At 39.8% G+C, this 12,934-nt stretch overlaps 1 protein-coding gene across 1 annotated transcript in view; it reads left to right on the top strand.

The window, feature by feature from the left end:
- The window catches only part of LAMA2 (laminin subunit alpha 2), a 623,785-nt gene that overhangs the window by 363,786 nt on the left and 247,065 nt on the right, over positions 1-12,934 (top strand). Inside the window, exon 16 of the mRNA XM_059941243.1 lies at positions 4,714-4,827. Within this exon, the coding sequence (XP_059797226.1) occupies positions 4,714-4,827 (114 nt within the window). The remainder of the gene's footprint in view (positions 1-4,713; positions 4,828-12,934) is intronic.

Raw genomic sequence — 12,934 nt, 5'->3', positions numbered from 1 at the left:
CTAGGCCTTGCTTTGTCGTTTCTCTTGTACTTTAAAATAATGCATGCTACGAGAGGATACTCAGGGCTTAGAGTCATACTGGTGACAAATGTGTTTTCTTTAACTGGGCTCAGATTCACCTATCCGGAAATAAAACTAAATGTAATTCACTGTCACTTTTCCAAAATTCAAATAGAGAAGAGAAAAATAATCATGGAAATGAATTAGCTCTCTCAACCCAAATTTGATTTTACATGTAAAATAAATACTGTACTTGATGAAAAGTATTTTTTTATTAAGAGCCTAGCAGTTTTTATTTCAAACCAGAAAGCTCTCTTTGAACCTTTATGTTCTTATTTCAACTGAAATAATAAATACCTTGATTCTATTCTTGGTTTAACACTTATTCCTACATTGTTTACTCTCAGTGCTCTTCATCATCTTTTATACAAATTTCAAATGCCCATTGAATCTAAAATTGTCTGAATATTAGAATTATTTAATTGGTTATGCATTTTGTTTCTTCTTTTCTTTCTTCAAAAGTATTTATTAAGAATCTTTGGTAAATTCTGCCCTAGATGCTGAGGGGATTATCAAGAAGATTACATCACAATCCCTGTTCTTAAAGAGCTAACAGTCTGTTTAGGGAGACAGAACAAATACCTATGAAAAATTGGATCACAGCCCTATATAATTAAGGCTCCAGTAACTGGTACAGAAGTTAAGTGCAATAATCTTTCAAAGAGGTGAGCAATTCCAGTGGAGAGAGACATCACAGAAAGTATCCTAGGGTGGAAAAACCTCAAATTGGATGCTAAATAATGGTAACAATTAGGTAGGAAGAGAGAGAAGCAAGCGAGTGTGGAAGAGTCAGAACAAAGAAGCAGAGTAGGGATAAGAAAACCTTCCTGTGCCTCTCACATGATAATTGATAAATAAAGTTACTTTGGAATCCATAAAAGAATTTAGTTGAATCAGAAGACAATGAACTCTGGAGTTTCTCTCTGGCTTCTTAGTTTTTTCTACTCTAATAATTCCTTCTTTTCTTTATTGAAACTTCCTATCCTTAAAGTCACTATTAACTATTCCTATCCTTTCCTAAATTCATTTGCTTTTTTATTGAGTTCCTAAGGCCAGGCACTCTAGTTTTGTTATCAGTAATATCACTGGATCCTTTAAAAGCTGAGTAAACTCCAAAGACTATTAATGTCTTAATTCTAGCTTACCAAAAACACATTCTGTAACTCCATTATAAAATCACTCTCTTCTGTTTTGTTTGGGTCCACAGTGTTGATTCAGAATCCTTTTTTTCTCATTTCTACTTCTTATAAATCCCCCCACAGTTCATCTTTCAAATATTTTCATACTTTCCTAGTATCATCATAATTCATTTCACTTGACAAGTGGAACAGGTGAGGAAGTGAAAGCAAAGTTTGGTACTAAAAAAAGGTGTTTTAGTTCAAATCTCAGTTCCCTCTTCTATATGATGCCACAAAGAAAATTTAGATAAATATGATAAATTCCATGAAGAAAATAAACAGGGTGCCTTGACAGAGGTACTGAGAATGGGTATAGGAAGATTAGATGGGAGGGACTACTTTATGAGAGGTTGTCAGGAAGGTTTTCTGAGGCGGTAGCATCTAAACTGAGTTTAGGGTCAGCTTAGGTAAAAGGAGCTGAAGAGGAAGTGAAACAGAGTTTGGAGTCAGCAAGGAGCTGAGTGGGGGCAGGTATGGCTGGAGCTTAGTAAGCAAGTAAGAGAGTGGCACAAGGTATGATTGAAGGAGGCTGACCATTCAGAGCTTTGCATGCATGATAAGAACTTGTGGTTTTATTCTAAATGCAATGGAAAGAAGGCTTTAAGCTGGGTGATGCCATGATCTGAGTTATATTTTTTTGAAAAAGTCATTATAACTACAGTGTGTAGAACATATTGTACATGGCAGGAATGGTAGGAAGGAAAATGGTTAATATGCTACTGTGGTAGAATGCAATGATGATAGTGGTTTGTTAGTATAATGACAGAGGATGTAGAAAGACATGTGTTTATTCTAAATATATTTTGGTAGTAGAACCAATAGGACTTACTGATAGACATGCCATGGGAGAGTTGAAAAAACTAAAGATTTTAAGAATGAGTCAGATGACGAGCTTGAGCAATTGGATGTGGTGCCATTTACTGAGCTGAGGAAAACTGGGAGAGGAACAGTTGTGATGGGGAGGATGGAATCAGCAATCCATTTTGGAAATATTAGGTTTGAAAGAGCTATGAAGTGTACTGTCAATGTCCAATGTAGGTCCTGAACTCAGAATATCTGTCTGGTCTAGAGATATGTATTTAGAAGGAATCATCAACTAGGGGACTAAATAAAATGACCTGGGAGAACCCGTGGAAAGAAAAAGAAAGTGACTAAGCCCCCAGGAGCTCCTGACAATGAGAAGTGGGTTGAAGCAGAGGAGACAGCAAAGAAATGGGGTGGAAACTTTGGGACTGTAATATCATGGAAGTTTCGAGAAGAGGACTTTTGAGGGAGATAGGAATCAACTAAACCATATCTTGATGAGAGAGCAATAAAGTGTTGATTGTAGAATTGTTCATTGGATTTGGCTCCCTGGAATTTGGTGACATGGACAAGAGCAGTTTTAATCAAGTGGTGATAGCACAAGACTGATTAGGATGGAATGAAGCATAAAAGGGAAGTGAGGAAGAAAAGACATTTTATTTTTTTAAATTTTTTTCTTTTTTTAAACTTCTATTGGAGTATAGTTGATTTACAGTGTTGTGGAAGTTTCAGGTGTACAGCAAAGTGAATCAGTTACACACACACATATATATATATATCCATTCTTTTTAACGCAGTCTTACTGAAAAGAAAAACAGGTAGGTAACTGAAAGTTATAAGATATTAAGGAAGTAATTTTGTCTTGTTTTTCTGTTAGCTGATTTTTGATGGAGATACTAGATCATATTTTCAAGCTGATAGTAATGATCCAACAGAAAGGAAAGCTATTACTGATGCAGCACAGAGAGGAAATATTGGGAAGACAATAGATAATGGAATACAGATTACAAGTGCAGTGATATTCCTTTGAGAGGATGAGGAATCCTGCATACCTGTTCCAGAGGGGAATATGACAAATGGAAATATACACTTATGCTTGTGGACTTGGTAGTGGAAATTTGGCTTCCAGTGGCTTTAATTTTCTCTGTGACTAATGAGATGAATTTACTGGCTAAGAGAGAGGTGTAAAGAGTTGGGAAATTTGAAGAAAGAAGATGGGGTATGAGCAGTACATTTGCAGATATATATATATATATATATCACTTATTAATGACAATTCCATGAATATTTGTCCTGAAAAGAGTAAATCAGTTCTCTCCTTGTTATCAACACCCTTAATTTCTACCCCCTTCTGGATATGTAGCTTCACTAGTTTTTAGAAATGTATATTACATTACAAAATCTCTTCTATAATGAGTCTAGGGTGACAACATTTTTAATGAGGAGAAATTATTAGAAGAGGTTAGAAAATTGACACCTTTTCTGTACTGTGCAAATTAAGAGGAAAGTTGTTTTGTTTTCCTTTCAGATATGAAGTATCAGCTCATCCTTTTTTTTTTATGTGTTTGCTATCGATGTTCACATTTAAGAGTCCTCATATCCTGAGGCAGAAGGAACATTTCCAACAATACACAACACAATTCTGTATTCTTTATTACTTCAGTGGTTTCTCTCTTGTTTCCACTTTCAACTGGGAAAAAAAGGCCTTTTCATGATATATTATGTCATAGTTAGCCATCCAGAAATATGGTAAATAACCCACAAAATGCAATTTTAACTTGATGGAGATCATAACCTCCTAGAGGGCAGTGAAGTTTGTCCCCTTATTTTGCATCCCATCCAATTTATAGTGACCCCAACGGAAGATAAACTTAAACATGACGGTGAACTGAAAGCCAGCACAGACACACAGATACTGTATGGCCCAAATACCCTTTTTCTAATCAGAATTCTATTTTTGGACGGTAAAGTGTTTCACACTTAAAAAGGAAATGATAGATATAAGTAGAGTTCTAGTAGAATAATGCCATAAAATAAAATATCAAGGGAATAAATATATGGTAAATAAATCATAAACTATTTTGTATAAATTTGAGAAAGCATAATAGGATGGAGGAAGTTGAGAATGAGAGGTATAAATTATATATGTGTGTGATCAAATGTAAAAGCAGATGCTACCTTTCTTCCAAATGACTGCAAAGATTTTCTGAAAGTGACAGTTATGGGCAGTTTGTACGTGGGAAAGGGAGGTCACTCCAGAGAATCTACATTCCTTGGAATGACATTAGGTGCTCTCTTAGGCTAAGGTTCTGAAGAGTCCATTTCTGTCGGCTGCTTTTTTTCAGTACTTTTTCTTCCATTTTCTTATCTGTGCTTTTTACTTTGAGACTGTCATGTTTCAGTTCTTTATATCTCTGCTTTATTTTGCTATTTCAGAAGAGACATCAAGCTAATGCTTCTTCTAATCTCATACCTGCCAATAATACTAAGGTTAGTACGAAGCTCCCATGTCAGGAGGAATAGCTCTGTAGCAATATTTCCATAATGACAATGCTTTGACAAGCACATTTTCTGGGTTTGCTACCTAAATATTTTCCTGTACCCAATAAAGACAAAAAGCAAACTTTAAAAAAATCCCTGAGACTAACTTGAAGCCTTATCTTCCTTTCAGTCTTGTTGGCCTAGGCACAGACGAGTTAACGGCACTATTTTTGGTGGCATCTGTGAACCCTGTCAGTGCTTTGGTCACGCGGAATCCTGTGATGATATCACTGGAGAATGCCTGGTAAGTGCTTTCTCCTTTGGAGATGCTGATTGACAGGGCTGAAATCAGCTCAATAGGCCCTGCAATTCAATTACTACCTTTGGGACCTTAAATACTTGAGTCAGGAAGTGATTTGATGGCACTCTTTATATTGAACTGAGTTGGAAGCTGAGAACATTCTTTCATACGTGGTCTCCCTGACTAACAAGCATTAGAAAGTGTTTATTCATATTAGTCTAAGAATTGAATTAAGATCAGATACATCATAGTAAAGCATAACTAATGACTGGGATACCTATCTACCACAAATATATATAGTTTCAATCCCTTCCATAAATCTACCAAAAAATAGACTGTATTTCTGTAGCAGAAAATAATTTAGGGGGAGGAGAGAAGATGGCGGAAGAGTAAGACGCGGAGATCACCTTCCTTCCCACAGATACAGTAGAAATACATCTACACGTGGAACTGCTCCTACAGAACACCCACTGAACGCTGGCAGAAGACGTCAGACCTCCCAAAAGGCAAGAAACTCCCCCCGTACTTGGGTAGGGCAAAAGAAAAAAGAAATAACAGAGACAAAAGAATAGGGACGGCACCTGCACCAGTGGGAGGGAGCTGTGAAGGAGGAAAGATTTCCACGCACTAGGAGCCCCTTCGCGGGCAGAGACTGCGGGTGGCGGAGGGGGGAAGCTTCGGAGCCACGGAGGAGAGCGCAGCCACAGGGGTGCGGAGGGCAAGGCGGAGAGATTCCCGCACTTCCCGCACGGAGGCTCGGCGCTGACCAGCACTCACCAGCCCGAGAGGCTTGTCTGCCCAGCCGCCGGGGCGGGCGGGGCTGGGAGCTGAGGCTCGGGCTTCGGTCGCAGGGAGAGGACTGGGGTTGGCGGCGTGAACACAGCCTGAAGGGGTTAGTGCACCACAGCTAGCCGGGAGGGAGTCCGGGAAAAAGTCTGCAGCTGCCGAAGAGGCAAGAGACTTTTTCTTCCCTGTTTCCTGGTGCGCGAGGAGAGGGGATTCAGAGCGCCTCCTAAACGAACTTCAGAGACGGGCGCGAGCCGCAGCTAACAGCGCGGATCCCACAGCAACAGGGGCGCAGAGGGAAAAACGGAGAGACTCCCGCACAGAGGCTCGGCGCCGAGCAGCGCTCACCAGCCCGAGAGGCTTGTCTGCTCCCCCGCCGGGGCGGGCGGGGCTGGGAGCGGAGGCTCGGGCTTCGGTCGGATCGCAGGGAGAGGACTGGGGTTGGCGGCGTGAACACAGCCTGAAGGGGTTAGTGCGCCACAGCTGGCTGGGAGGGAGACCGGGAAAAAGTCTGCAGCTGCCGAAGAGGCAAGAGACCATTGTTTCGGGTTGCGTGAGGAGAGGGGATTCAGAGCACCGCCTAAACGAACTCCAGAAACTGGCGCGAGCCGCGGCTATCAGCGCGGACCCCAGAGACGGGCGTGAGACGCTGGGGCTGCTGCTGCCGCCTCCAAGAAGCCTGTGTGCGAGCACAGGTCACTCTCCACACCGCCCCTCCCGGGAGCCTGTGCAGCCCGCCACTGCCAGGGTCCCGTGATCCAGGGACAACATCCCCCGGGAGAACGCACTGCGCGCCTCAGGCTGCTGCAACGTCACGCCGGCCTCTGACGCCGCAGGCTCGCCCCGCCTCCTCTGTACCCCTCCCTCCCCGCGGCCTGGGTGAGCCAGAGTCCCCGAAGCAGCTGCTCCTTTAACCCCGTCCTGTCTGGGCGGGGAACAGACGCCCTCAGGCGACCTACACTCAAAGGCGGGTCAAAATCCAAAGCTGATCCCCAGGAGCTGTGCGAACAGAGAAGAGGAGGGGAAATCTGTCCCAGCAGCCTCAGAAGAAGCGGATTAAAACTCCACAAACAACTTGATGTGCCTGCATCTGTTGAATACCTGAATAGACAACGAATCATCCCAAATTCAGGAGGTGGACTTTGGGAGCAGGATATATTAATTTTTCCCCTTTGCCTTTTTTTTTTTTTGTGAGTGTATATGTATATGCTTCTGGGGGAGATTTTGTCTGTATAGCTTTGCTTTACAATAGCTTTATTTTACTTCACTATATTATAGCTTCTTTCTTTCTTTCTTTCCTTTCTTTCTTTCTTTCTTTCCTTCCTTCCTTCCTCCTTCCTTCTTTCTTTCCTTCCTTCCTTCCTTCCTTCCTTCCTTCCTTTCTTTCTTTCTTTCTTTCTATTTTTTCTCCCTTTTACTCTGAGCCGTGTGGACGAAAGGCTCTTGGTGCTTCAGCCAGGCATCAGGGCCGTACCTCGGAGGTGGGAGAGCCAACTTCAGGACACTGGTCCACAAGAGACCTCCCAGCTCCACGTAATACCAAACGGCAAAAATCTCTCAGAGATCTCCATCTCAACATCAAGACCCAGCATCACTCAATGACCAGCAAGCTACAGTGCTGAACACCCTATGCCAAACAACTAGCAAGACAGGAACACAGCCTCATCCATTAGCAGAGAGGCTGCCTAAAATCATAATAAGGCCACAGACACCCCAAAATACACCACCAGACGTGGACGTGCCCACCAGAAAGACAAGATCCAGCCTCATCCACCAGAGCTCAGGCACTAGTTCCCTCCACCAGGAAGCCTACACAACCCACTGAACCAACCTTAGCCACTGGGGACAGATACCAAAAACAACGGGAACTACAAACCTGCAACCTGTGATAAGGAGACCCCAAACACAGTAAGATAAGCAAAATGAGACGACAGAAAAACACACAGCAGATGAAGGAGCAGGGTCAAAACACACTAGACTTAACAAATGAAGAGGAAGTAGGTAGTCTACCTGAAAAAGAATTCAGAATAATGATAGTAAGGATGATCCAAAATCTTGGAAATAGAATAGACAAAATGCAAGAAGCATTTAACAAGGACGTAGAAGAACTAAAGAGGAATCAAGCAATGATGAAAAACACAATAAATGAAATTAAAAATACTCTAGATGGGATCAATAGCAGAATAACTGAGGCAGAAGAAAGGATAAGTGACCTGGAAGATAAAATGGTGGAAATAACTACTGCAGAGCAGGATAAAGAAAAAAGAATGAAAAGAACTGAGGACAGTCTCAGAGACCTCTGGGACAGCATTAAACGCACCAACATTCGAATTATAGGGGTCCCAGAAGAAGAAGAGAAAAAGAAAGGGACTGAGAAAATATTTGAAGAGATTATAGTTGAAAACTTCCCTAATATGGGAAAGGAAATAGATAATCAAGTCCTGGAAGCACAGAGAGTCCCATACAGGATAAACCCAAGGAGAAACACACCAAGACACATATTAATCAAACTGTCAAAAATTAAATATAAGGAAAACATATTAAAGGCAGCAAGGGAAAAAAAACAAATAACACACTAGGGAATCCCCATAAGGTTAACATCTGATCTTTCAGCAGAAACTCTGCAAGCCAGAAGGGAGTGGCAGGATATACTTAAAGTGATGAAGGAGAAGAACCTACAACCAAGATTACTCTACCCAGCAAGGATCTCATTCAAATGTGATGGAGAAATTAAAATCTTTACAGACAAGCAAAAGCTGAGAGAGTTTAGCACTACCAAACCAGCTTTACAACAAATGCTAAAGGAACTTCTCTAGGCAAGAAACACAAGAGAAGGAAAACACCTACAATAACAAACCCAAAACATTTAAGAAAATGGGAATAGGAACATACATATCGATAATTACCTTGAATGTAAATGGATTAAATGCTCCCACCAAAAGACACAGGCTGGCTGAATGGATACAAAAACAAGACATGTATATATGCTGTCTACAAGAGACCTACTTCAGACCTAGAGACACATACAGACTGAAAGTGAGGGGATGGAAAAAGATATTCCATGCAAATGGAAATCAAAAGAAAGCTGGAGTAGCAATTCTCATATCAGACAAAATAGACTTTAAAATAAAGACTATTACAAGAGACAAAGAAGGACACTATATAATGATCAAGGGATCGATCCAAGAGGAAGGTATAACACTTGTAAATATTTATGCACCCAACATAGGAGCACCTCAATACATAAGGCAAGTACTAACAGCCATAAAAGGGGAAATCGACAGCAACACAATCATAGTAGGGGACTTTAACACCCCACTTTCACCAATGGACAGATCATCCAAAATGAAAATAAATAAGGAAACACAAGCTTTAAATGATACATTAAACAAGATGGACTTAATTGATATTTATAGGACATTCCACCCAAAAACAACAGAATACACATTTTTCTCAAGTGCTCATGGAACATTCTCCAGGATAGATCATATCTTGGGTCACAAATCAAACCTTGGTAAATTTAAGAAAATTGAAATCGTATCAAGTATCTTTTCCGACCACAACGCTATGAGACTAGATATCAATTACAGGAAAAGATCTGTAAAAAATACAAACACATGGAGGCTACACAATACATTACTTAATAATGAAGTGATTACTGAAGAAATCAAAGGGGAAATCAAAAAATACCTAGAAATAAATGACAATGGGGATACGACGACCCAAAACCTATGGGACGCAGCAAAAGCAGTGCTAAGAGGGAAGTTTATAGCAATACAAGCCTACCTCAAGAAACAGGAAACATCTCGAATAAACAACCTAACCTTGCACCTAAAGCAATTAGAGAAAGAAGAACAAAAAAACCCCAAAGCCAGCAGAAGGAAAGAAATCATAAAGATCAGGTCAGAAATAAATGAAAAAGAAATGAAGGAAACAATAGCAAAAATCAATGAAACTAAAAGCTGGTTCTTTGAGAAGATAAACAAAATTGATAAACCATTAGCCAGACTCATCAAGAGAAAAAGGGAGAAGACTCAGATCAATAGAATTAGAAATGAAAAAGGAGAAATAACCACTGACACTGCAGAAATACAAAAGATCATGAGAGATTACTACAAGCAACTCTATGCCAATAAAATGGACAACCTGGAAGAAATGGACAGATTCTTAGAAATGCACAAACTGCCGAGACTGAACCAGGAAGAAATAGAAAATATGAACAGACCAATCACAAGCACTGAAATTGAAACTGTGATTAAAAACCTTCCAACAAACAAAAGCCCAGGACCAGATGGCTTCACAGGTGAATTCTATCAAACATTTAGAGAAGAGCTAACACCTATCCTTCTCAAACTCTTCCAAAATATTGCAGAGGGAGGAACACTCCCAAACTCATTCTACGAGGCCACCATCACCCTGATACCAAAACCAGACAAAGATGTCACAAAGAAAGAAAACTACAGGCCAATATCACTGATGAACATAGATGCAAAAATCCTCAACAAAATACTCGCAAACAGAATCCAACAGCACATTAAAAGAATCATACACCATGATCAAGTGGGGTTTATCCCAGGAATGCAAGGATTCTTCAATATACGCAAATCAATCAATGTGATACACCATATTAACAAATTGAAGGAGAAAAACCATATGATCATCTCAATAGATGCAGAGAAAGCTTTCGACAAAATTCAACACCCATTTATGATAAAAGCCCTGCAGAAAGTAGGCATAGAGGGAACTTTCCTCAACATAATAAAGGCCATATATGACAAACCCACAGCCAACATTGTCCTCAATGGTGAAAAACTGAATCCATTTCCACTAAGATCAGGAACAAGACAAGGTTGCCCACTCTCACCACTATTATTCAACATAGTTTTGGAAGTGTTAGCCACAGCAATCAGAGAAGACAAAGAAATAAAAGGAATCCAAATCGGAAAAGAAGAAGTAAAGCTGTCACTATTTGCAGATGACATGATACTATACATAGAGAATCCTAAAGAGGCTACCAGAAAACTCCTAGAGCTAATCAATGAATTTGGTAAAGTAGCAGGATACAAAATTAATGCACAGAAATCGCTTGCATTTCTATACACTAATGACGAAAAATCTGAAAGTGAAATTAAGAAAACACTCCCGTTTACCATTGCAACAAAAAGAATAAGATATCTAGGAATAAACCTACCTAAGGAGACAAAAGACCTGTATGCAGAAAATTATAAGACACTGATGAAAGAAATTAAAGATGATACAAATAGATGGAGAGATATACCATGTTCCTGGATTGGAAGAATCAACATTGTGAAAATGACTCTACTACCCAAAGCAATCTACAGATTCAATGCAATCCCTATCAAACTACCACTGGCATTTTTCACAGAACTAGAACAAAAAATTTCACAATTTGTATGGAAACACAAAAGACCCCGAATAGCCAAAGCAATCTTGAGAACGAAAAATGGAGCTGGGGGAATCAGGCTCCCTGACTTCAGACTATACTACAAAGCTTCAGTAATCAAGACAGTTTGGTACTGGCACAAAAACAGAAATATAGATCAATGGAACAGGATAGAAAGCCCAGAGATAAACCCACACACATATGGTCACCTTATCTTTGATAAAGGAGGCAAGCATATACAGTGGAGAAAAGACAGCCTCTTCAATAAGTGGTGCTGGGAAAATTGGACAGGTACATGTAAAAGTATGAAATTAGAACACTCCCTGACACCATGCACAAAAATAAACTCCAAATGGATTAAAGACCTAAGTGTAAGGCCAGACACTATCAAACTCTTAGAGGAAAACACAGGCAGAACACTCTATGACATACATCACAGCAAGATTCTTTTTGACCCAGCTCCCAGAGAAATGGAAATAAGAACACAAATAAACAAATGGGACCTAATGAAACTTAAAAGCTTTTGCACAGCAAAGGAAACCATAAACAAGACCAAAAGACAACCCTTAGAATGGGAGAAAATATTTGCAAATGAAGCAACTGACAAAGGATTAATCTCCAAGATTTACAAGCAGCTCATGCAGCTCAATAACAAAAAAACGAACAACCCAATCCAAAAATGGGCAGAAGACCTAAATAGACATTTCTCCAAAGAAGATATACGGATGGCCTACAGACACATGAAAGAATGCTCAACATCATTAATCATTAGAGAAATGCAAATCAAAACTACAATGAGATATCATCTCACACCGGTCAGAATGGCCATCATCAAAAAATCTAGAAACAATAAATGTTGGAGAGGGTGTGGAGGAAAGGGAACACTCTTGCACTGTTGGTGGGAATGTAAATTGATACAGCCACTATGGAGAACAGTATGGAGGTTCCTTAAAAAACTACAAATAGAACTACCATACGACCCAGCAATCCCACTACTGGGCATATACCCTGAGAAAACCATAGTTCAAAAAGAGTCATGTACCAAAATGTTCATTGCAGCTCTATTTACAATAGCCAGGACCTGGAAGCAACCTAAATGTCCATCGACAGATGAATGGATAAAGAAGATGTGGCACATATATACAATGGAATATTACTCAGCCATAAAAAGAAATGAAATGGAGGTATTTGTAATGAGGTGGATGGAGTTAGAGTCTGTCATACAGAGTGAAGTAAGTCAGAAAGAGAAAAACAAATACAGTATGCTAACACATATATACGGAATCTAAGGAAAAAAAAAAAAAAAAAAAAAAAAGGCCATGAAGAACCTAGTGGCAAGACGGGAATAAAGACACAGACCTACTAGAGAATGGACTTGAGGATATGGGGAGGGGGTGGGGTGAGATGTGACAGGGTAAGAGAGTGTCATGGACATATATACACTACCAAATGTAAAATAGATAGCTAGTGGGAAGCAGCCGCATAGCACAGGGAGATCAGCTCGGTGCTTTGTGACCACCTAGAGGGGTGGGATGGGGAGGGTGGGAGGGAGGGAGATGCAAGAGGGAAGAGAAATGGGAACATATTGTATATGTATAACTGATTCACTTTGTTATAAAGCAGAAGCTAACACACTATTGTAAGGCAATTATACTTCAATAAAGATGTTTAAATAAAAAAAAAAAAAAAAAAGAAAATAATTTATATCCCCATAATATGAAAAGTATAAAATGTAACCTCTGTAATAGGCATAATTCAGTTTTTTTCACTTTGAAAATGAGGGAATACTACACTTTTTTTTATTTTCAAATGTCAGCATTTAACTAAATACAAAGCATCATATATAGATTAAAAAGTAATAAATATATGCAATACATATTCACCAGAGCTGCTTACTCCTTCTACAATTAAGTCTATACT

The sequence above is a fragment of the Balaenoptera ricei genome, chromosome 12 (genome assembly GCF_028023285.1).
Source record: "Balaenoptera ricei isolate mBalRic1 chromosome 12, mBalRic1.hap2, whole genome shotgun sequence".
NCBI lineage: Eukaryota > Metazoa > Chordata > Mammalia > Artiodactyla > Balaenopteridae > Balaenoptera > Balaenoptera ricei.
The sequence above is the reverse complement of the archived record's forward strand: the minus strand, read 5'-3'. Positions and strand labels throughout refer to the sequence as shown.